Source organism: Struthio camelus, chromosome 1 (assembly GCF_040807025.1).
Source record: "Struthio camelus isolate bStrCam1 chromosome 1, bStrCam1.hap1, whole genome shotgun sequence".
Lineage (NCBI taxonomy): Eukaryota > Metazoa > Chordata > Aves > Struthioniformes > Struthionidae > Struthio > Struthio camelus.
The window spans coordinates 148,477,877-148,501,316 of record NC_090942.1 but is presented as its reverse complement, the minus strand read 5'-3'; the positions used below and the strand labels follow the sequence as shown (position 1 = coordinate 148,501,316).

The 23,440-nt window shown below is 44.9% G+C and overlaps 1 protein-coding gene and 1 long non-coding RNA gene across 7 annotated transcripts; one reads left to right on the top strand and one right to left on the bottom strand.

The window, feature by feature from the left end:
- Positions 1–23: 23 nt before the first annotated feature.
- On the top strand, positions 24–20,952 carry LOC104138681 (regucalcin). Of its 6 annotated transcripts, none has more exons than XM_068923057.1 (7): positions 24–151; positions 8,395–8,559; positions 12,085–12,267; positions 13,535–13,750; positions 15,331–15,462; positions 19,531–19,685; positions 20,405–20,952. In XM_068923057.1, exons 2-7 carry the CDS (start codon positions 8,397–8,399, stop codon positions 20,453–20,455), a joined length of 900 nt encoding a protein of 299 aa, XP_068779158.1. In that variant the 5' UTR covers positions 24–151; positions 8,395–8,396; the 3' UTR covers positions 20,456–20,952. The 6 variants fall into 6 exon arrangements, with proteins under 6 accessions (XP_068779158.1, XP_068779157.1, XP_068779156.1 ...); XM_068923056.1 differs by lacking the exon at positions 24–151 and adding an exon at positions 5,064–5,560; XM_068923055.1 differs by lacking the exon at positions 24–151 and adding an exon at positions 5,924–7,296.
- Positions 163–12,078, bottom strand: LOC138063228 (uncharacterized). The gene is made up of 3 exons (XR_011136827.1): positions 10,460–12,078; positions 4,344–5,926; positions 163–2,413 (listed from the first exon to the last, which is right to left on the bottom strand). It is a non-coding gene; the product is annotated as an uncharacterized lncRNA (long non-coding RNA).
- Positions 20,953–23,440: the final 2,488 nt, after the last annotated feature.

Below are 23,440 nucleotides of genomic sequence, written 5' to 3'. Positions count from 1 at the left end.
CTCCCACTGGCCGGTGCTGTAGTATACGTTGCAGGCAGAGAGGAGCTGCTCTCTGTGCCAGAGCAAGGGAGAAGGGATGGGGAGAAAGTGGCAGGCGTGACTGCACCACCGATAGGAGAGTGTCCCTCATACTCCCATCGGCTCTGTGGAGGTAGCGTTCAAGGGGGATTTGCAACCTGCGGCCGCGAGCCGAACAGTGAAGCCATGTGTGTGGGATGGTGTACGGGAGCGCAGGCAGGGTGGCCGTGGAGCTGGAGGTGGGTTGGGTGAAATGGAGAGACACAAGTCCTGCAGCTGAAAAGGAGAGCAGAGGGGAGAAAAGGCAGTGAAAGTATACGTGCAGAGGAGAGGAAAAAAATCAGGACTAGGAAGAAGCAGTAAGTGGTGTAGTATCAGCCATTTTTCAGGATCAGGATTTCTCCTTCCCAAAAGGCATTCTTGCTGTTTCTAGTGAAAGACTTGCTTTCTGTGACTTTTTGCCTGGTGGCCTCCCAGTGCCTTTGTGAGTACAGTCTATTTGTGGCTGGGAGTGGGAAAGACGGAGCCATGGAAAGAAGTCCGGCATCCCCGTTGTTTAGTTTGGAAACGGCTACTACTGGTTTTGTAGACTCTTTACAAATAAGAGTTTCAGACAGCCGCACAGGTCTGGCTACTTGTTGATGGTGACTTGGGCCAGACTCCCACAAGTGCTAATAGCTTCTGTGCAGTGATTTGAAGCATCATGATCTCTGGACTTACGGCTTTGTCCAAAGAGAAAATGAGACTGTTTCACAGCTATAATCTGTGCTTTGGCTTTTCTGTTGTATTTGTCACCTCTATAACGTCCTCTTTGCATGAATCCCAACCCACTGAAGGAGAAACTGCAAATGTTATTCTTAACAATATTATGCTATTTTAATATGCTATTAAAAAATAAGCTGGAAAATTCACACTTGATTTTGAAGCGATACCTCACTGTTTGCTAGATCTGGGAATGCTGGCTCTGCTGCAGAGAGAAGATGTGTATGTGGTGTCTCGACTGTCTGAGTTGCCAAATGCTTAAAGCCTGCCTCTGTTGGCTGCAAAGATAACCCAATGAAATCTTCATCTGTGTGGATTTTGACCATCCTAGTAATTGTTAAGGTTTAGCACTACTGGGAACTGACACGTGTACTGGAAAAGCATGCTTTTGGCATGAGAATTAATGAACAGAAGGAAGCTGCTCGCACAACCTGGGAGCTTGGCATGCAAGGGAAAAATACTGGGGAAAAGCAAAGAAGAGATGGAAAACCAGATGTTGTGCCTTGACGCTGCTTCTTTAGGAATGAGTGAAGTCTTCAAGGCTTCTGGGCTCCGGTTTCATGAGAGGGGAGCCCTTCTGCCTCCTCTTAATCTTCCTTTATGCCAGCCTTATGCTGAAGAGGTTTCTGCCCCTCCTGAGGTGCAATTCTGCAACTTACTCCTCTTGCTGGGGCCATCCTGAGATAACCGCTCCCAGGACTCCCTCATTCCCAACCAGGTTGACAGGAACCTCGACAACCCTCAAGCTCTTCTGGTGTCACGTGACAAAGTGGATTCAAGTGACTTTGAGGAGAGTTTTTTGAAACAAAATGATTTATTTCCTCCCAAAAGCTACACAGCAGTTAGAAGTTGTTTTAAAATACCAAATGTGCACGTGTATTTGTGTTTCTGCAGTTAACCTTCTTTGGCTATAGCTTAGGTAAGTTTTGTGTTACTACTTTACTCGTAAGTGTTTGTCTTACTTGTTGTGTAAGGAGAAGCAGCCTGGGATGTTTGCCCATTAGTTTTCCTGCCTCTGTGAGTACAGCTTCCAGATAATCTTTCTCTTTTCCGGTTTGACTAGGCTGCTCTTGGCTTGGGCTACCTCCTTGATCCACCTTGCCCTGCCCTTTCTCTGGGAATCTGTCTTTTGTTTCAGGCTGGGCAGAGCCACCATCCTCTCTGCCTCCACGGCTGGGCCAGGCTGGGCCATTGTTTTCTCTGCAGCCCTGAAGCTTGGTGCCTGCCTCACCTAAGCTGCCTTATCTGACACATTGTTTTAAATCTCCTGGTAGGCTCTGTGATGGCTCCTTTATGGCTCCATCCTCAAAACATTTTTTCCAGGCCCTGTTGTTCTTTCTGGGGCTCGTGCCCCACTCGCCCTCCCCTTGGAAAGAGCATTGGGCAAGGCTGGGGCAAAAGGCATATTTTGACAGCGCTAAAACAGCTCCGGAGATGTTCTGCCCGCCAAATTGGTGGGCCAGTGTCTTGACAGAAGAGTTTCAAACCGAACTCAATTGCATAGCATAAATGAAGATGTTTTCAAGAGACCTGGTGACCCTGAAGCCTTAGAGTTTGTGCCTGTCATCAATATGTGCTGCTGCTCTTATCTTCTGTGGTCTCAACAACAACAAGGAATCCATTGGGACAGAACCTGTAAAAAATAAAAATTAAAAAAATATATATATACACATATATAATGCATTGCTTGGGGGAAATGGCTCTGGTTATACAGGTAGAGGCATAAGCCCTAGCATGGCAATGAGATGTTTGAGGGGGAAAAAACACCCTTCTCCTAAAAACATCCCCCCCTTCATCTGAAGCAACTACATCTAGTTGCATTTTTTTGTAGTCCATCTCTCTTATCATGTAAAGGCGGTGCTGAGTAGTCTGGAAACCCCTGCCCTGCAGTCACTGGTATTTCAGGCTTCCATTTGATGGTTGAATGGAGCCAGACCAGAGAAGTCGTTCCTCTCCTCCTAAACTGATGGCTCAGCCATTGTTCTTTTATCTCTTCTAAAACTGGGTGTGGGTGGGGCCTTCCTGTGCCAGTTCTGATTATTCCTGTTGCTTTCTGCAACAGCTCCTCCTGGCTTAAAGCACAGAGGCAAAATGCCAGATAAGCTGTGTAATGTCCGTAAGTAAAGTAGTAGTTTACAATTGTTACAAACAGGTAATATAGAAAACAAACTTCTCTCAAATAGTCTGATTGAACCTAACTGAACTAAGTTCAGAGCAGTCGTCCCAAACTGCAATTAATTGGAAGTCTGCTTCTGATTTGGGCCTGAAGGACTTGTGTACCAGAAAGCTCTAAATGCTAAAAGCATTGTTGCTGGATCATTTACTTGAATATAAGATGCTGCCTCTCCCTGAAGTCTTGGCCCCCCTGTAACCTTAGAACATTGTGGCTGTAATTTTGCAAATGCCATTAAACATATCGATACTCTTTCTTGCCGAGGCAGGCAAAATGGAAATCCAGGTCACATGGGGTACAAAGAGCAGAAAAGTAAGACATTAATGAAAAATGCCTTGGCTACGCTCCACTGAAGAATGTTTGCTCTTTCTGAAGTGCCCTGTTCCCCTGCTGCTAGAAACGTAGAGAGCACGCAACTGGAAAGGCACAGGCTAGACGCTCAAGCATACTGAGACTGCTTAGGATGGCAGGAACTGTAGCTCTCAAAGGTGCTCTGAGGATAATAAATAAGTTGGAGGTGCCCATGTGGTGGTGTGAGGGATATCTGTGAAACTCTGAAAGCCTGGCTTCACTGGGATGGGTGACATAACATTGTATTTGATTTCTGATAGCACTACATTCTTAGGTAAGATACATTTTCTTAAGACCACGGCCAGCATATAAGAAATGATGCTCAAAAAAAGTCTGCCTAACAAGTTTTAATAAGCAGTGAGGGTACCTTTGCTAGTTCTGTGAGAGAAATTGGATTTCTAAGGCTAAACGCTTCAATATGACTTCATGGTAATTAAGTGCAGTCATTTTTGGAAGTTCCCTATTTGATTCCTAATCTGTTCTGCCTTCACATCTGTGACAGCAATGTATGTTATACTTGATATAATATCTGAATTAATCAACAGGTATAAGCCTGCTGTTTAACACCCTCATGCCACCTTCTCCTGTGGAGATTTCTGCAAAGCAGGTAGATAGTATACCTTGGCAAATGTTCTGACTTCATGAGTGATCATCCAGGTTAGTTAGTAAACAGTTAAGACTTCTCAGTCATTTGATCTCTCCTGGACCTAGTTGCTGCTTACTAACAAATAAAAGCTTGATCCAAGCACACAAGTTCATTCCAAGAACTAAACTTGGCTGAAAACAAGTGCTTGGCAGTGCTAACTTTTGCCTTCCGGCCAACTGACCACGGTGACAGATCTTAAATTTCCATCACCAGCGTTGCTCTGAATTTTTTTCTAAAATACAGTATTAACTGCAGGTGGTAAATTCCGAAGTGTGCACTGTGGTTGCACTAATGGGTGTAACAGCAGGGCAGCATTAGATGGAGATTTGGGAGGTGCTGGCTCTTCGGGCTGCAGTGCCTTTGGAGCAGTTGTGTCCCGCGTCTCGGCCTTACCCAGCTGTAGAAGAGGACTGACGTGGACTCCCTTTGTATGGTGCTCTGAGGCAGCTGTAAGAAAACAGACATCTGATATATGGCTTTTGCGCTTTGTAGCGGGCATATGTAAGGCCTAGAGCCTCCCTGCATTTTGGATCCAGTCAAAGATGAGGACCTCCAAGCAGGGAAGGAGGAGGACGTAAAAGTAAAATAAGAAAGCTGATAGATCTCAAATAAAAGAAGTGGACTCTAAAGAATGAAAGGATCAGGCTCCTACAGGAAGAGAAGAAAAAACTGCAACCCTCCAGGATCTAGCATAAGAAAACACTTTCTTTGCAAGCTCTGAAATTGTCCAACCGCCGCTTCTTACCAGCAGTCCTTATAGGCCCCATGTACTGGGGAAAATTTCTTTTCAGCTCTGTGACATGGGACCGTGTGTCCAGAACTGCTGAGCAGCTCCTGAGTGGCAAGAAAGGTAATGGCTTGTGGCAGGCACAGGGAACCTGCAGGCTGGATAAGAACTGTGACTCCATCTCGCACAGCCTGTTATGTCATAGATGTATTTCTTGTGCTATTACTAGTTGTGATAACATGCAACCAACCAGAGGGGTCTGTAAGACCTGGCAAGGGAAAAATTACCCTCCCTTTCCCTGCTTCCTGCTCCCTGTAAAAGAGGAGGAGAAAGGGTGCAATGTGCCCTTCCGGGTGGAATAAAAGCTGGGCCAGCCTAGCTCCTCTGCAGCTATCAGCTGCTTCCTTGGGAAGAGGCAGGGGTGCTGCGTGCCCCCTGCCACTTGGGTTTGGAGGCCGCGCTGTAAATGTCACGGTTGCAATGCGACAGCGGGAAGCTCCCGCCAGGGAAGCCCCATGGCGGCACTGCCTTTGGCAGCCTGTTTCCAACTTTGCCTGCCCTCTTCCCTCTCTGGTAAACTTCTACGGGCAGAAAACCTCGGCGGAGGCTCCCCCTCCCCTGTGAATTCTGCCCTGTTTCACCTCTCGGCAAGCCTGGATTAGCCATTACAGAAACGACAAGAGAGAGTACTGTGCCATGTAACTAGAGATCCAAGTTCAAAATATTTGTCGCTTTGGAAGGAGACAGAGTTTGCGTTGTAACGCGGAGCTCGGAGAAGTTGTTAATTTTCTCCCAAGGTGGGCGCCAACAAACAGCTTGTTTTGATGCCTCCAAACCATGCTGGCAAATGCCTAAGTCAGCAAGGAGCAGCGAGACTCGCCAGGTGGGTTGAGGGTGTGAGTATCTCCTGCTGGTGACTTCTGCGAGCAGCTGTTAGCCACGTATCCCAAATCGCCTCATAGCGTGCAAGGACTGGGAGAGCAGCGAGTGTGGCTAAGCTTTGTGTGAAGTGACAATTGAATTCTCACTGTACTTATGGATTCTCATTGAAGTTGTCTTAATTTTTTGAAACCTCAGGATCTTCATCCCTTGTTGTAAAGTACATGCAAAAGCCAGAGCTCCAGTGACCCTTTTTTCCAGTGGGTGCTTGTTTTCCTCGTTGGCAGTCAGTAATAATTTGCTTGCCTCGGGTCTGAGATGTAATTCTGCCGCGTTTTGTACAGCACAGCTCAAGTAATGTTATGCAAATCTGTAAAATAAAAAACAAACTACTAAGGCAGTACCACAGTATTAGGTGATTGGGTGTGTAAACATGATGTTTGAGGCAAGATGGCAATAAGGTAATGAACATCTGTGTGAAACAGGTGTGGACAAGGACATGTAGCCCGTGAACTGTACAAAGAGATCATTTAAAAAAAAAAAATCCAGAACCAGTGTGAGTGCCTGGTGTATGGAGAGAGGTAATCTATTAAAAATGCTTGACGGAAGATAATTGCAAATAAGGTGATGTATGACCTGTAAGGAACAGATAAAATGGGTATGTATAACAGAAGCTGTGACCGGGCTGCCCAGTAGAAGACCCTACCGGGTGCTGTTCAGTCACTGGTATGCAATGTTGGGCCATGCTGTTCGCGGTGCCACTTGAATAAAAGGCCTATTAAAAGTGCCAGCTGGAACCAAGAATCTTGCTAGTGGGAAAGGCAGGTTTTGGAGCAGCAAAGTTAGCACTGGCTTGCAGGAAAACTGCAGTTAAGTCAGCACGTGCCTAGAGCACCCGGAGGTGCCGGAAGACGTGTAAGACATGAAGCATTAAGACTGAAGTCATGTTTATATCACGCAGACCTACTGAATCCGAGTCAAGAAGTAATTTGTCTTGGGATGTTGAAGAAGAAAGTTGGCATTCACCAGCTTTCTGAAGTGTCCTTTGTTTTATGACTTCAGGCCCGTGAGCAACAGTGGTTGTTATGTAGTATGAAAACGGGTGCCTGCAACGATGGACAACTACAAGGAGAAATTTCATTCTAGCTGTTTGCCTAATGCAGGAAGTCTTTGAGGCTTAAGGGCGTGAGGAGTGAAGGAAGGTACAGCAAGCTGAAGTCCCAAGACCTCTTGAAAACTAGAGGAAAAATAGCACAAGCTGAGGAAAAAAAGGCCATGATCTGCAGTGCTGGAAGTGAGCGTGAAGGCTCAGTGATTCCCCTTGCCTAAACAGCAAGTGGAAGGAACACAGAAACTGTGCTTTTTAGAAAACAAATCCCCTCACGGGGCCCAAAAACTTGGCCACCGTGAAAGGAGATCTTACAGATTCCTGAGGGGAATGCATCCAAGCAGCTGGTAGCAGATCTGCCCTAAGCATATTCCTGGCAGTTCTCATCATTGCCTTGGTCCGGTTTTTCCTTTGAGAGGGGAAACAGTCAGGGAGATTCAGGGGCTCTCTAAAGGTCACGGGAGGATTTAAGGAGGTCTTGTCCAGCGCCTGAAGCATAAGTTCACCTTCTCTCTTTCTGCTTGGTGCTCGCCACTAGTGAAGCAGCAGGCTTGCAGGCGAAGGGGCGGCTTAACACCGCAGCCAGCTGCGGCCCCCAAAGCGCCTCCCCGAGCTGTGCAGCAGCCTGCCCGGTGGGTGCCCTGCTCAGGCAGGGCGTGGGGGCTGCGACTTCTCCCGAGGGCCCCGGCGGGAGGTTTGGGGCGGGGGGGGGGGGGGGGGGGGAGCCGCAGCCGGCGGCCGGGAGCCCCGGCGCGGTGGTGCGCGGCGCTGCGCGGCCGCCTCCCCCTGCCCGCGGTATAAGAGGCGCGGCGGGCGGGCCCGAGCCTTGTGGCTGGGCTGTTGGCAACAGGTAGGCACCGCGGCCGCCCGGGGTGTGTGTGGGCGGGGGGCGGGTTGCTATTTTTTTTTTCTTAAATTTTTTTTTTTTTTTTAATTTTTAATACTATTCGCCGCGTACGCTGGTCCGCGGACTGCACCAGTTCCGCCGCCCAGAGAGCAGCACCTAAAGCGCTGCGGCGGGGCAAAAGTCCCGTCCCGCCCCGTCCCGTCCCGTCGCGGCGGCGGCGGCCTGGCCGCTCCCCGGCGCAGCGACCGGCTACAGCGCCGCGCACCCCGCGCCGCACCCGCGGAGCCCCCGGGGCCGCCCCGCACCCGCGGAGCCGCCCCAGCGCCCGGGGCCGCGGCACCCGCTGCGGGCCCGCACCTTTCTCTTCTTTTTAGTTTACTTCTTTAATTATTATTTAAGCTGCCGGTTGGAGTAGAGGTTTGTGGGGCTGCGCACCGATGCGCCTCTGGGGTGGTTTTGGGGTGGCAGCGGCCCCCCGGGGGAGGGCAGAGGGTATGCGGGGGGGGCCTCGTCGTGGCCTCCTCGCCCCTCGTTTTGGCAGGTGTTTCGCTCTTTTTAAATACTCCACCAAGTGCGGGAGGGAGAAGATGGTGCCGTCACACGGTTAAATTGGTTTAATGCGTTTATGGTTTTCTTTTGGTACGATTCTGGATGCGTGGGGAAAACGCGAAGGAGTTAAAAGAGCATGAGGCTGTCAGTTTAATCAGAAACAAACTTCCCCGGTGATTTATGCTTTTTACCACAAAAACTCCTAGATTGAAAATATATATTTAAAGCGGATGTAAGTGTAAATATTTATTTTTAGCATTAAAATTTTGGGTTTAATGTTATGCATGCTTGCTCTTTACAGACTTATGTGAAACTGAAATTATTTTCCCCTTAGGCATGTCATCCGTTAAGATTGAGTGTGTTGCTAGTGAGAATTACAAGATTGGGGAATCCCCTGTCTGGGATGAAAAGGAAAACTCGCTCCTGTATGTGGACATCACTGGCAAAAAGGTTTGCAAGTGGAATTCCCTCACCAAGCAAGTGCAAGCTATTTCTGTGGGTAAGAAACTGCTGAAGAATACCCTACTGAAGCTGTGAGTGCACATCCTGAGTTGATGCTGTATTCCTGTAAAATATGGGCAGGGCTCACATACTTGATGCAATTACATCTCTTAAAAGCTATGTAATAAACATCTTTTACAGGGAGGAGACCATCCCCTCAAACCTGTCCTTCCTAGGCAAAGGAGGACGTTGGAACTTGTGCTGTGTGCACAGGGACCGACTAGACTTAGTCCTGAGGACTTAGGACTTAATGCTGTTTGGTTACATTTGATCTGCTCCTGCATCGCATTTGTTGTTTGCAACCTGCTATCTTTTTCTCCCTCTTTGTCCTAGAGGTTAAGGTTTGCGAAGACCCTCGTTCTCTGCTATTGATATCTGAGAGAGTTTTGTTACTGATTTCAGGGAGCAGTTGCCCATAACTTTTTCTTCGGTATAATTTTGGGTGAGGATTTCTGCTAACTGTTTAAGAAGATGATAGTTTTTAAGGTAACAGCGTCATCAGTTACAGTCTGGATAATTTCAGTGTTTATTCCAGAAAGGAAGGCACGTGTGCTAGCCCTCCTAAATAAAGAATTGCAGAATTACTTCTGAATGTAATACTGCAAATGTTTATTTGTCTTTCTCAAGAGGGTTCCTTAAGTGGTTTATTTAAGTAATCAGATTTTAATAATTTTTCCTGTTTAATAAAACTTGGTGAAAATTACTTGCTTTTGCACACCCGTAAGCTGTTCACGTTATCCACAATAAATTGATCTGGAGTTGTCTGCACTGAAACAAAAGTAGTTTTTAAATGAAAGAGGGCCTGATGCAAATTTTGGAAACATGGCTTTCCAAACTTGTTTCTTCTTGCCTTAGCTGGAAGAGCGTGCCTCTTCCCTCCCTCCCCCACATTCCCCCTTTCCTCCAACTTGGACCTACTTTTAAAGGTGTAATCTCTTCTATGTGATCTCTCTGGAGACACAGACAAGACAGTAGCTAAAGTAGCTACTCTATTTTTTTTGCTTCCAGTTTCTCTGTTTAGTAATAAAATGGTCATAATTAATGGCTCTGCCTTGGGAATACCATGATTAAAGACAAAAAAAAACCCGCCCAAAGAGCGCCACATGATTAAAATAGTGGGTTGATGTTTAAAGCGGAAACTGAGGGAGATAAATTATTATTATTTATTACTAAAGCTTATAGAGAATTAAGAAAAGCCCGCGGTTAGCAACAGCTTCAAATTGCCCTTTTCTACCCCATAGGAAAAACACCATTACTTGTCTAACGGTGCAGGGCCTTGTGGTCCGTTTTCTGTTTGGCATAAAATGGCGTTGCAACAAACTCGGTTCCTGTGGATCCTGCTTAACGAAACTCTCCGCAGCAGCTCTGGGCTGAGCTGGGTGCCTGGGTTCACATTCTCCCTTGCGCTGTATTTGTGCAGCAAACTGTTGGGTGGCTGCATTCACCTTTCTAGCCTGGTCCTCTTCTCGTCCCTGGGGGTGCCTGCGTTTGGGAGATGCGGTGCTGTTTTGTGGTGGACATGAGGCCGGCACTTGTGAGGAGAGGAGGGCAGGTGGGATATAGGTTGCTGTGCATGGGGGCTGCTCCCCCTGGGGCCTTCCTGGTTGGCACAGCTCCTGCAAGTCATGTGCCCAGGTGCTGTGTCTCCAGGTGCTTTACTGGGAGAGTGAGTGGAGAGTTGCATTCCCACAATTTGCTGGCAAAGCCCTTACTGCCGGTACAGTCATACTGACAGAAAAAATGCTTTTTCAGTAGTTAACTGGCATTTGGAAGAGCAGCAAAGTGACTTCCTTTGGCAGGTGTCACAGTGCAGCTGAGGGGACTCTGTGCTGGCACGAGAAAGAAAAGTGGCACCCGCTCACCCAGCGTAGATGAGCCCAGACCACCGACTGTCTTACCAGTGCGTTGAGATGTCTCTAAGTGAAGGAGTCGTTAGAGTTGAACCTGGAATTAGCAGCGCGTCTGAGGTGGTGTCCTGCATCACAGAGCTGTCCCCTGCCCTCCTCTCACTGCTTTGCCTGGACACTGAGTGCAGAGGAGCCCGTGCGTGCTGTCCTGGCACCTGATGCCTTGCACTGCCTGCTCTGCACGCACGCCTCCTCAGCAGGGCTTAACAGGTCCTTTGGCATCCCTCTGTCAACGCGGCAGGGATGTGTTAAAAGGTGTTATGTGTGTCCTCCTTGGAAAGCAGGGCTGCAATATCGTGGGCAAGGGCCAGGGCTTCATATATCCTTTCTGCCAGCATCACTGTGTTGAGACTGGCAGGAGTGGCTCTGCACCCCACTGGCTCTTGCCGTCATGTTGCTCTCCCTTCCCTGTGCGTCACAGGCATGTGTGCAGCCAGGCAGTGCCTGCGTTGGGTCTCCAGCCTGGTAACTCCACCACTGGGCTGCAAAGTGAAGGGGCCTCACAAGGTGGGGGCATATAGCCAGAAAAGAGCAACTCCTTTTTGGTGGCGGTGCTGGCATATGGCAGTTACAGGTGTTCAGGAAGCTATTATGTGATTATATCTGTGCAAAGCTGTAAGTACAAGAAGTGTTTTATTTCTCATTAAAAAGTTGGTGGTTAGTCTCATGGATATCACCAAGTCTTGTCTGTTAAATACTATCCCAGGTTTTATTGCCCTATTTAAAGTTGTTATTCCATATATTGCATCTAGATTGTAGGCTTTTACATAAATGTTGTCTTCACACTCATTTCTCTCTCTCTCTTTCTCTTCCCTCCCCCCTTTTTTAAAAACTAATTCCTTTACAATAGCCTGTAATTGAGACTTATAATAGCACAAATGAGTAACCACGAAGCATTTACTAGTTTTCTGGTTTGCTTGAACCCTCGGAAAGCTCTGCCACTCCTTAGAGTGTGCTTTGCTCATCCTTCTTCGGTGTTTTGGTGCTGCTAGAGTCATGTCTGAACTGCACAGCTGAGTGCTGATGCTCATCTTGGAGGTGGCTCCCCTGCATAGCCTGACTCGTCTCGGTGCCGAGATAACTTGCTCACTCCATGGGTTAGCGCTGAACAGCCATGAAGGGCTGAGTTGTCAAGGAGCTGCACTATGCAACTACAACAGCTCCAGAGCTCGTGTGGCTATCAGTTTTCTCCTGGGTGGTGGGGACCCTGCACAGCATCCCACTATACAAAGTGTGCGTTCCTGGTGTCTGCCCCCCTTTTTATGGTTTTTAAAGCACTTAGCAGAATTGGGTGCTGGTAATGATTATTGCTCCTGGGAGCTGTGGTAGTACTCAAGGTTAACTTGAGTTTTTGTGTCCTAAACTGGTAATTCTCTTCATAGCTACTTTTTGTTTCCATTAAGTATGACCTCTTATAGGCGACATGCAAGGATCAATTTCTATATATTTAGATACACGTTTTTTTGCTACAGAAATAGGTGGTTTCTCGTGTCTGTGATCACACTGAGTTCAATGTGCCTGCTTGCTGATCCAAAGCAAATAGCAGGCAGGCAGAAAAGAAACGTATCGTTACAATACATTCATCTCTTCCCCTTTCCATTCTGTCCTGTTTCTAGACGCTCCTGTGAGCTCCGTGGCTCTTCGGAAATCTGGGGATTATGTCATCACCCTGGGAACCAGGTTTGCTGCTTTGAAATGGAAAGACCAGTTGGTAACCACCATTACTCACGTTGACAAGGATAAACCAAACAACCGATTCAATGACGGGAAAGTGGATCCTGCAGGAAGATATTTCGCAGGTATGATGGATGCAGTTCCTTTCTCCATCCTGCTGAGTGTTGGCCCTCTTCCTCCCATTAGGTTTTATTGATAACATGCAGTGATCAGTGGTAGATACAGCAAGTGTTCAATCCTAGTTAAGTGGTGGGGACCTTTTTCGTCTTCAAGCAGCATTTAATTCCAGTTATAAATGTATTTAAATCATCTGTCACTGCCTTATTAGAACTATATTTTTAAAAGGAAATCTGTTATTCAAAGCCTGCCTAGTTTAACGTACTGTCCTTGTCTCCTCCTGTTGGCATGCTTGTTTTGAATACTGGTCAAGTGCCAGTAGAAATATTTTTCCAGTAGGAAATTTATGATATCATGCTTTTTGTTCCTTATAAATCACAATTGGTAGGTGGTGTTTCTAAAAACAGTACGACGTGCCGCCTCAAAAAGGTTCAGGGATGATCTTACCAATGTATGTAAATATCAGATGGGGGACGTGAAGCAGATAGAGCCAGACTCTTCTCAGAGATGGCTAGCGACAGGACAAGAGGCAACGGGCGCAAACTGAAACACATAAAATTCCATTTAAACATAAGAAAAAAATAAACAAAAACCCTGGAACAGGCTGGCCAGCGAGGTTATGTAGCCTCCATCTGTGGAGGCACTCAAAACCTAACTGGACGTGGCCCTGGGTGACCTGACAATTGCCAGCGGAGCCTTTCAACCTCAGCGATTCTGTGATTCTGTCCTCCAAGTTTTAAAAACACTATTCTCTGTGTTTGCCTTGTATTTAGTTTCCCAGACTTCCTTTTGCCCAGCCTCCCAAGAACCAGTCCAAACCGACAACCTAGAGTCACAAAGATGAGATCTGTTTTCGAAAAGGCTTTGGTAAGACTAGTTCTGAGAGATGATGATGAAACTTTTCCCAATAGCGCTACTATACAAAATGCTAAGATATATGGAAGTTATATTTTGACCATACCTTTCTTAGTATTTGACATGACTGAATCAAATGTCCTGCAGAATTCAGTCTGAACAGTGTTTCTACCACACTTCAATAAAAGACAGAGGCTTCATTTTGTCATCCTCTGCTAAATGCAAGCACTTTTGACATCTACCTTTCCTTTTTTGTTTTTAACTCAATTTTTCCCCTGAATTTTTGAAGCCCCCCTGCCCCCACAGCTCCCTCTTGCATTGGCAGCAACGGGCATCAGCGTCGCGAGGGGCTGCCCACTCGGCCCGGGAGAGAGCTGGTTCACTCTGAATCTGATTTTTCCTCCTTGGCTCTGCCCCCAGGTACGATGGCTGAGGAGATTCGACCTGCCGTGCTGGAAAGACACCAGGGCGCTCTATATACGCTTCTCGCTGACCTCTCGGTAGTGAAGCACTTTGATCAAGTGGACATTTCTAATGGGCTGGACTGGTCACTGGATCACAAAACCTTCTTTTATATTGACAGCTTGTCCTATTCTGTGGATGCCTTTGATTATGACCTCCATACTGGAAAAATTGGTATGAATCACTTCATTTTAAGATAATTATTTTTTGCCTAAGTATTATGATGTTTGTTTTCGTTCCCGTTGTTAGACAGAACATGAATTATGATCTGTGCTTTGGGATCACTTCTTCAGAATCCTCCTTGGGACAAAACAGCAGAAACCATATTAAAATTAATCTGTGCCTGCATGGGCTCCTAGTTCAAACTAGTCAGAGGCTGTTGGCCATATTATAAAGTATTTAAAATGCGTATTGGAGTCTGAGCGGTAATCTGGAATACTGTAACTAAACACAGTGTGTATCTGCTCTTCCTGTATAAAAAGGGCAAGGTGTTTTTTGTACGGTTAGATTTCTCTGGCTGCATCTTTCTTATGACTGACAGAGCGGGCAAAGTAACAGGAATAGCTTGTAGTCTGCCTTTTACAAAACCACTGCTAGGGCTCTTCAGATTTTTTCCACGCTATTTTTTTTTCTAAAATATAAGCTCTTAAATGAAGATCCTGCAGACAGTACCGAGCAACAGCTGGAAAACAGCAGTTCAGAGCCTTCTTCCTTCGTTTATTTGAAACAAAACAAAACAAAACAAACCCTAAAGGGCTTCTGCAAGTTTGGGCAAAAGAAAAATTCCGGCAGCTTGGACTAATAATTTGCTTTTAAGTACACAGACTGCAGCATTTTGCTTTGCAAGAACTCTGTCAATTTGAAATTGAATTAGTTTTAGAACTGTGAATTTAAAGTTGTTTTAGGTGTAGCATCTTGCACCAATGTCTTCCTGCTATGTTTATGGTTTACAATTTAATTTTTCTTTAGGAAGTAGGGTGTTGGGTTTTTTGCTCTCTCTCTCCCTCTCCCTCTCCTTTTTCTGTGGGCAATCTGGCAATCCCTAGGAGCACGAGGGAAACTCACTAAAAATCTCTCTACATATGAGAAACACTGAAGCTGTCAGAGCATAAAATAAACAATGTTGAAAAGTTGGATTTAATCTTCTTTAACAACAGTGGATAAAAGTTCAGATAGAAATGTTTGTTTTTAAGTTGACAGTATGCCTTTGAAGTCAATGCTTTTCCTAACTCTGTGTTTATATAAACTCTCAGTTTATATATCTGAAGGTCAGTTTTGTGTTGGAACAGTGGTTATTGGCGTGTTCCAGCAATCTGGCTGAAAAGTCTCCAAGTCTGCATTTGACTGAGAGACAGACATGCCTGAAGTGGTCTAAACTGCTTTTATAAAAGTAATTAATGTTCTAAATATATATACAATTAATTTATTCAGTTATTCATTTAATTTGTAAGTGGGGAGCATGAGTAATACACTAGACAGGAGCACCAAGAATAAGCATTATACTTTCAGTGAATAGCAACCTGTCATCTACAGGCTTTCATGGTGAGAAACAACTGTTTTGGGAAACAAACGGGGCAGCAGAGATGGTCCAACTATTTCTTTCATCTGAAAATACTCAGGGCTTCAGCACAGCTTTTGAAAATTAGAGTAAGAATAACTCAGGTGGGCTGTGACTAATGAAAATTTTAACAAATATCTCACCCAATTTTGTTGTTGATGGGTTTTTTTTGATTTTTGTTTTTTTTGCCCTGCAGGCAACCGTAGGAGTATATACAAAATGGAAAAAGAGGAAAGCATTCCTGATGGGATGTGCATCGATACAGAAGGCAAACTTTGGGTAGCTTGTTACGATGGTGGGAGAGTGATTCGTCTTGACCCTGAGACAGGTAAGTCCTTGTGAAGGATGGAGTGTAATTCTGCATTTAAAAAAACAAAAGAAACAAAAATGAAGGCAAGAGCTTTTCTCTCCTCTGAACACAAGGATGCTATATCTATTCTTTTTAAAACGTTACTTTTTTTGTTAGCAATTTTAAGTCCTATCCTAGTTTCCTGCTGTTCAGATTTAGCTTTGTAAATATGTCTGCTTTGCTCTGAGCCTCTGTTGTGCTGGAACAGGTAAGGTTGCTGAGGGGCTTACCATTATTCTTATGAATTGTTTGAGTTAGCACCCTCTTGCATCTTCCAAATTTAAGATCACTGGTAAAAAAATGGTTTAACCATGAAATGGCAAAGATGACTTCTGCCATTTTTTGTCTTGTTTATTTAGCATTGTATATTGTTTTGGGCAGTATATCAAGGTTAATACAAGTCCCACGCAACAGTGATGCCAGCAATGCTTTTTTATTTTTGAAAATTATTTATACCATAAAAATGTTTACAACTGAAATCATAAAAATTATTGAATGAATCCCAAAGCATTTTACCATTCTCACAGTAATATTTTGGGTGTGTCCATTGTCTGAGTCTGCCATGCATTGCTACTCACATTTGGACTTCAGTGGTCTGCCAGGCGTGGTTCAGTCTGTTTAAAAACACTTATAAGGCCTTGCAGGCAGCAAGGGGCTGGGTAACGAGAGCAGGAACTTGATTTGACAGGTGCCAGGCAGCGCAGGTTTGCATAATGCTGTGTAGGAGTGTCATGGGCAGTGTGCCCCTCACAGCATGGAGAATACACGCATACCCTGGCATGCGTGCGAACAGAGCGGGCCAGGTGGCAGCCTCTCTTCTGACTCCTCCAGAACCTCTTAGTTGAGGTTCGGGCTGTGCTTTTCCCTTTGTCTTTTTATTTGTACCCATCCAAGGCCCTGCTGGCTTGTGGTCTTCCGTCTTTGGTGGGCAGAGTGCTTCTGGGCAGCCTTTGCCAGCCCTGTGAATACCCTCTGGGAGCAATGAGCTCTACCGTTTGTCCTCTCTGGTTCCCCGTTTTCACCTTTTTCCCCACTGACCCTCACCTTCTTCCTTTTTTTTTATTGGTTATGTCCTTCCTCCTCCCTTTTTGGAGGGAGGGAAAGTGTTTTCTTAAGGGAAAGCTAATGGGAACAGTGTCCATAGGCAGATACATAGGGAGAGTGCGATAAGAGGGAAAGCAGACAGAGTACGTCTCCCTAACGCATGACCACTGTCCAACTATTTTCAGCTTGGAGCTGCTGAACTGGATGTGGTTTTGATATATTTAGTAACGCCTGGTGGATTTCTCTTCTGTGAAGTTATCCTGCCTCCCCTCGAGCCCACATGAGAGTCCCAGCATTTGCAGTGGATGGTAGCAAGATATTTCCCAGGCCAAGTGTCTGTTTCCAAAGGAGCCACCTTCTTTTGTGAACAACTCAAGCTCATCTGCCCTCTCTGCTCTACTTTCAAGTAATATGTAAAACCCATAATTTGCTGAATTCTAAGTGAAGTCTGCTTAAGGAAATGATCCAGACAGGTTTGAAGGTAACTTCATGAGGACCTCTCTTTAATGCAGAATAGCTATCAAGTATGGCTTGAATTACTGTTAGCCAGTTACAGATATAGTCAATGACAAAGAGCTCATTTAAAGCATGTGAAGGATTTTCAGGTTTTAGCTGATAGCAAAGCTTGGATTATGTTTTTAGAGGGATGGTCAAGGAAACTTGTTATTTGGGATCTTTTCTAAATGAAGGTTTTGAGGTAATGGAATTAGTTCAGGATAAAGTGACTTTTCAGGTTTTTTTGAAAGGCACTTCTAGCTGGATAGCTGCTGTCATTGTATTCAGTATGCACTGCAGGCTGTGATGACTGACTCCACTGCATACACAAAGGGCTCGAAAGTGATGCCCGACTTCCACGTTGCCAGGTCTGATCTTACCTTCCGGCCACTTAATGATCTGTTAGTTTTGTGCTATCGCACCCTTTAACTAGGAGTTAAATATCTTCCAGTTCCTCCTTATGAATATATTTTATATTCCTTGGGCGTAAGGGGTCCACAAAATTTACTAAGGTTATCTATGCTATGGATGTGGAGCACAGATGAATACTTCTTCAGGTGGATTTCAGAGCATCCAGGTGTATCTTTTCTTGCATCTCCGGGAAGACATTTCTCATCTCAAAGCTTTGTAAACAACATCTCCGGGGCCCTTTTCTTCTGAGACCACTCTGCAAATACAGTATCTCTGGGGCTCACATCTCTTCTCCTATAGTGCATGTTTTCTCCTCTTAAATCTCCTTTCCACCTGTTTTCTCCCAGACTTGATGTCAGCCAATTTCTAGGGCGGCCTCCTGGATTATTTTATGTCACCTATCCAGCCATGTAATCCTTCTGTTTCCAGCTAACTAGATAACCACAAAATGCTGCTGGAGCCAGTTGGCGGGAGCTGTGTTTCAGGTCTCATGCTTTGTCCTTCTCTTTCCCAAGCAACAGACAAGTTTTCTTTTCTCCCAATATTTCACATATTTTGAAATATCTGCTCTTCTCAGGGAATCAACAGGTAGCCAGGCATGCAAATAATCTCTGCCAGTGTAAATCCCATTACACTGAGGGGTTTGATTTTTCTTTTAGCCATTGTCGGTGAATGTCAAATATGCTGATCCCAAAAAAAGGTCCCAAAGTCCTCTTGACCTCCAAAGGTCCAAAGTCCTGTGCTAGCTATTACATAAAAGAAGCTCTTTCATCACTGCTGACCTGCTTTCTGCTTTTATTTATTTTGTGATTAAAAGCAAGACAGTTTAATACTATCCAACATTCCTGTCAGGGTTTTCAGTGAAACAAAGTCAATTCCACTCATCCCTTTCTATCCTGTATTTTGCATGTGCTGGTTATGTCCCTACTAGGGACAAATAAAACAGTTCAGGGAACGTCCTTTAGTCCTGCACCGTGTGGCATGTTGTAATTCATGTCACACAGCTGGGGCCATCTTCCCACACCGAAACAGAGCGTGAACTGCTCTGAGGGTATGGCATGCTGAACTAGGTTGGTCTGGGCCAAAAAGTGGGCCAAACATTTCACTTGATTTTTTTTTTTTTCCCTCTTTATAGGATGCCCTATATTAAAGTTATCACCTTGCTCTTTCAATGCACCATTAAAGACGTAGTAACTGTAAGGGGACCACGCCTCTTACACACATAAATGATGGGCAAGGGGAGTTATATGTTTTGTAAGAAGACTTACAACTCTATGACATCCTAGTATATTTCCAGAAAGAGAAATTTAATTGTAGGCAAATAAAATAGGTGTAATGGGTATAAGCACATACTGCCCAGTTTTAGGAGGAATTTTGGAAAAATTCTCTGTAAGGTGTCTCAGCAGTCTTCAGGTTAGTGCTGGGGGCCGTCTGTTTACTCATATCATTAGGCTAGTAGCTTTTTGATGGTACAGTAAATGCATGCTATTATTTATATTAGCTCCAAGTGTTCTGTACACTTCTGCTGTGTCCCATGATCCCTATTTTATGCAAGTTTGATTTGAAAGACTATTGAAATCTCAGGAAAATCTTGTAGGAATTCGTCTTCCTTGACTTCAGGCAGTAGAGATGTAGGAGAGCTGCATGAGCCCTGCTTGCTCCAGGGTCCCTTTGTAGTCAAAGCAGGGAAGTCAGCAGGTCTAGAGCATGATTCAGGTGACCTATTTTAGGGAGAAATTATGTCCCATTTCCATTTACTATATGGGCAGCCTGGATGATGAGCTCAGATGTAGGTGTCTGTGCTATAGATGTTAGCATTTAATTAGAGGACTCACTGGGATTTGGGGCAGGATTCGTTCGTGATAACTGAGGTTTAAATTTGCAAAATGATGCATCGTCAACAACAACGTGACTTGCAGCAGTTTGATTTCTCTGTCCCGGTTCTTATCAGTCTGCCGAAACTCAGCATGGGAGCTCCCTCTGCCTGCTATTTGTTAGTGTGAAGCAACGGGCTCCGTGGTGGTTATTCACAATAATTTGTTTAAATTCCCTATAGTAAGCAGACAAACCAGAAACGGCATGCGTGTTTTCCTCCAGGAAAAAGAATCCAGACTGTGAAACTTCCTGTTGACAAGACAACTTCCTGCTGTTTTGGAGGAAAGGACTATTCAGAAATGTATGTGACTTCTGCCAGTGAAGGGATGGACAAAGACTGGCTTTCACGACAGCCACAGGCTGGTGGAGTTTTCAAGGTGAACAGTTCTTTTTCCTTTCATTTTAGAAGGCCTTTTTCTTTTTCCTGTCCTGCATTTAGATAGCCGAACAGTTGGAGTAGTGGGAAGCAGGAAAAGGGTGGTGGAACATCAGTCGTATAGTATGCTGTTATTGCTCATAGTTTTGGTTCCTACTGCAGGAGAGAAAAGTTGAATGTTTTTAGAGATATGAAAATACTTTTTAGTTTAAAATTTGTAACAGTGCTGATGCTGCAAACTTCACATGCCATCACCTCTTTCTACTCTTCCCTCTGTCAATACAATTTAATTTTGTTTATTTATTACAAAAAAAAAAGTGTAAATCCTTTTGTGTCTTAACCAAGGGCAGATAAGATCATCTTTTATTTACTCTCTAGTTAGCTATAACTAAATTATCTCCTATAAAGATATGTTGCTTTTTTTTTAAGCCCTGCACTTCCATACAGACGCATACCAAAGGTTACATCGTCGGCTGTAGGATTAAGGCCTAGTAGTATCTGAGGAAGGGCTTTGTGGGGAATGGATTATAGCCTGTGATTACTTAACTTTGGAAAAATAGCATGGGTTGAAATTACTGGCTGCAGTATACAAAATATAGTAGGGTATCAAATTGGGCACAGTCCTTTTCTAAATAAAAAGCTATCTAGTGGTGAAAGAAAAGTGTTTTATAGTGATGAATTATTGCGCTCATCTTTTTTTTCCTCTCTCTCTTTTAATAGATAACTGGGCTAGGGGTCAAAGGAATCCCACCATATCCATTTGCAGGTTGAATACTCACTCTTCAGAATGGATTAAAGAGGACTGATTTAAGCGAGATGAGTTAGAAGGTCTTAATCTGGTATTTGGCATCTTGTGCTTCAAAACCATAACCGTGTTGTAATCTGCCATCAGAAAAAGAAGAAAAACTACTGAAACGCATGGAATATTTTAAAACTGATTATTTTTTCCTTTGAACTCTATTACTTTAAATACCTTCTGGTACTTTTCCTGCTGTGCTAAGAAGATTCTCACCCTCATAAACTATTGAATGTTGTAACTTTCTTAATAGTAAACTAATTTGTTTTAACATCTTGTCTTTTTATTGTTTATTCTCCTATGTCATTTGTGATTTATGCTATATTGATTTATTGATTGAACTACTTGGAGTTTCTCTCTTTTATGTAGTTTCTAAGTTTCTTGTAAAACATCCATTTGTAGTTTTATTGCTGCTTTAACTGGAACCTCATTTGTCCTATGAAATTCTCAACAAGCGAATCATTAATACTCATTACTGTGCATCTGCAGCTTTCTTTTTACCTTACGTTTTTAAGACCCTCTGCTGTGGACAGGCTTAAATTAACACTGATCAGCTGGAGCCTTCAAAATCTCTCCCCACTGCGTGTCATTAAGTTACTCATTTTGTCACGTATAAAACCAAACTGTTGGGAGCAAGAACTGTATCTTTGTCCCTCCTCTGAAGGTCTCAGCCTGATTTGGGGAGATCTGTGATGGCAGAAAAGCACCAGATTTTCTTGACCATTGGTGTTTAAAAGAATCAATACCTGCCCATGCCACCTGTCAGACCAAACTCCCCCACAACTGCCAGAGAGGCGAGAGGAGCTCGCGTGCCCCAGCAGCAACTGCTTGCATGAATGTATGGGAAAGAGAAGTTTTATTGTGATTGCTTTGCAACGTCTTTTGTGAGTGGCAGACTTGCACGTTGCATTGTTCTTTCGCTAGTAACTTCAGGCCTGTCTGTGCTGAAAAGACTGTAGTGTAGCTCGACTGGTTTTGAAACTTCAAATTTTGTTCTTGGCACGGTATATGTTCCCGTTCCACTGCACCTTTGCCAGCAGATGAAGTATCTGTCCTGATCCTGCTCTGTTGGCTTAACCCACTGATTGCAAACAAGAGAGTCTGTCGCTGCATGTTTTCTTTGCAGTTAGCTCCAAGTACTGGTACCTGATGATTTTCCGCTGTGTTTCTGCTCGCCTGTTGGAGTAAGTTTCTGCTGCATCCACTTATGTCTGCTCTGCTGCCAGTGGGTGAGAAAGTGGCTGTCTGGCCCCTGGTTCACCCCAAGAGGCACAGGAGCTTTTCAAAGCATGCCGTGATATGTCCCAGGTTTAAGCAGCAGTTGGAAGATGGGAAGTGTGAGGTGATGAAGGAAGTTGAGGGTTTTTCTCTTGGACTGTCCAGCATGCCTCCACTTGCTTGAAGTGTTGCAAAGCACACATCTCAGACACAGGAGAGGGAAAGTTTATGAGTTGAGGGAGATGGAGAATGTGGCAAATTTAGGCCTTCAATCTCACGGAAGTCATAAATATAGTGACAACTGCAGCTTGAGCTCCTTGATAGCTAATTTACGTTCAGAGATGCAGCAGAAAGTAAGTAGGCACAAACGCAAATTGATCTCCCTGTACCATCACCATCAAGTTTCAGAGGTTTCTGCACCTCAGTTTGTACCTCTATTTTTTTGAAAAGCAAGGATACAGAGAAGAGGGTTTCAGCAGCAGTACAAGTACCAGTATCAGAGAAGTACTGGAACTCTAAATGTAGCAACCAGCACTGAAGCCCTTTGGCGCTGCTGTTGCCGTAGTGCTGCAGGTGCGGATTTAGGAGGGGAGACAAGGTAGCTTTGTGTCCCCGCTCCCTCGCTCTTCACCCAGCTCAGCACAGCTCGCTTGTCCCATGATGTAGCCATGGTGCTCTCCAGCTGCCTCCTCCCTGCCCATTTAGGTTGGGGCAGTGTTCACCTCTGGGGCTTTGGATATGGTATTTCTACAGGCTTGTGACAGAAATAGCGAGATGGGTATGAATGGAAATGCCTATGTGTGTGTGTGAGAAAGCACTGGAAGAAACAGCGGAGCAAGGGTTAAAAGAGTGGCCTGTACTGATAACAAAGGGCATGATTGTCAGTTAAAGGGCAGGGGTTTTCAGTTAATTAAATTATGGAGGATGTGTCCTTTCTGTGGAGTCTGTGAGGGATGCCTGCCCATCCCAGCACAGGGGCTTCTTACTGGGAAACCAGCCACTCACCACAGGGTGAAGGCAATAAGGTTATCTCCATCCTACAGTACAACAAGTGCCAATCTTTTTTCTGTTAGCGCGCTAGAAAGGTAACAGCAACAGCTCATATGGGTTGTCGCGGTTCAGGTTTGCCGGGCGGTCGCATCAGTGGAGAAACGTTCCTCCCTTTTATAAGAAAGTTAATTTATTTGATTGAATCCGTGAACTGAAAATAGGTTCGGAGTGGCAGTATAGGATTTCTTACTTTTATGAACGGATTTACAGCACCTCTTAATTGACAACACAACACCTTTTAATAGATGACAGCACAAACAATGTATTATAGTAAACTATTTGCAAATAGCATGAAGCTTCAGATTAATAACACAAATAAGCTAACAGGGAATATGGGAAAGGGTACCCCGATATTGTATGAAGCGGTGCCAGATAATGACAAGGTGAAACTTCTAATATAACCTCCCTGTAGGCGTATCAGTTTCCGGTACAGGACTGTAATATACCTGGCCACACCAGCGAGGGTGCCGGTTCCCGGTTTAACACCGTTAATTTTACCAGGCCATGCCAGTAGGTGTGCTGGTTCCTGGTTTAGCACTGTAATAACTTCTGTGTCTGTGGTTTGAGGGCCACACGTGGGAGAGGGGTTGACAGGATCCTGGAGGATTTGATTCAGTGTCCGAATCAAGGGACAGGGCAGGTCCTGAGGAGTGCCGGTCCGTAGCTCTGCTTCAGCCGTCCAGCAGCTTTGA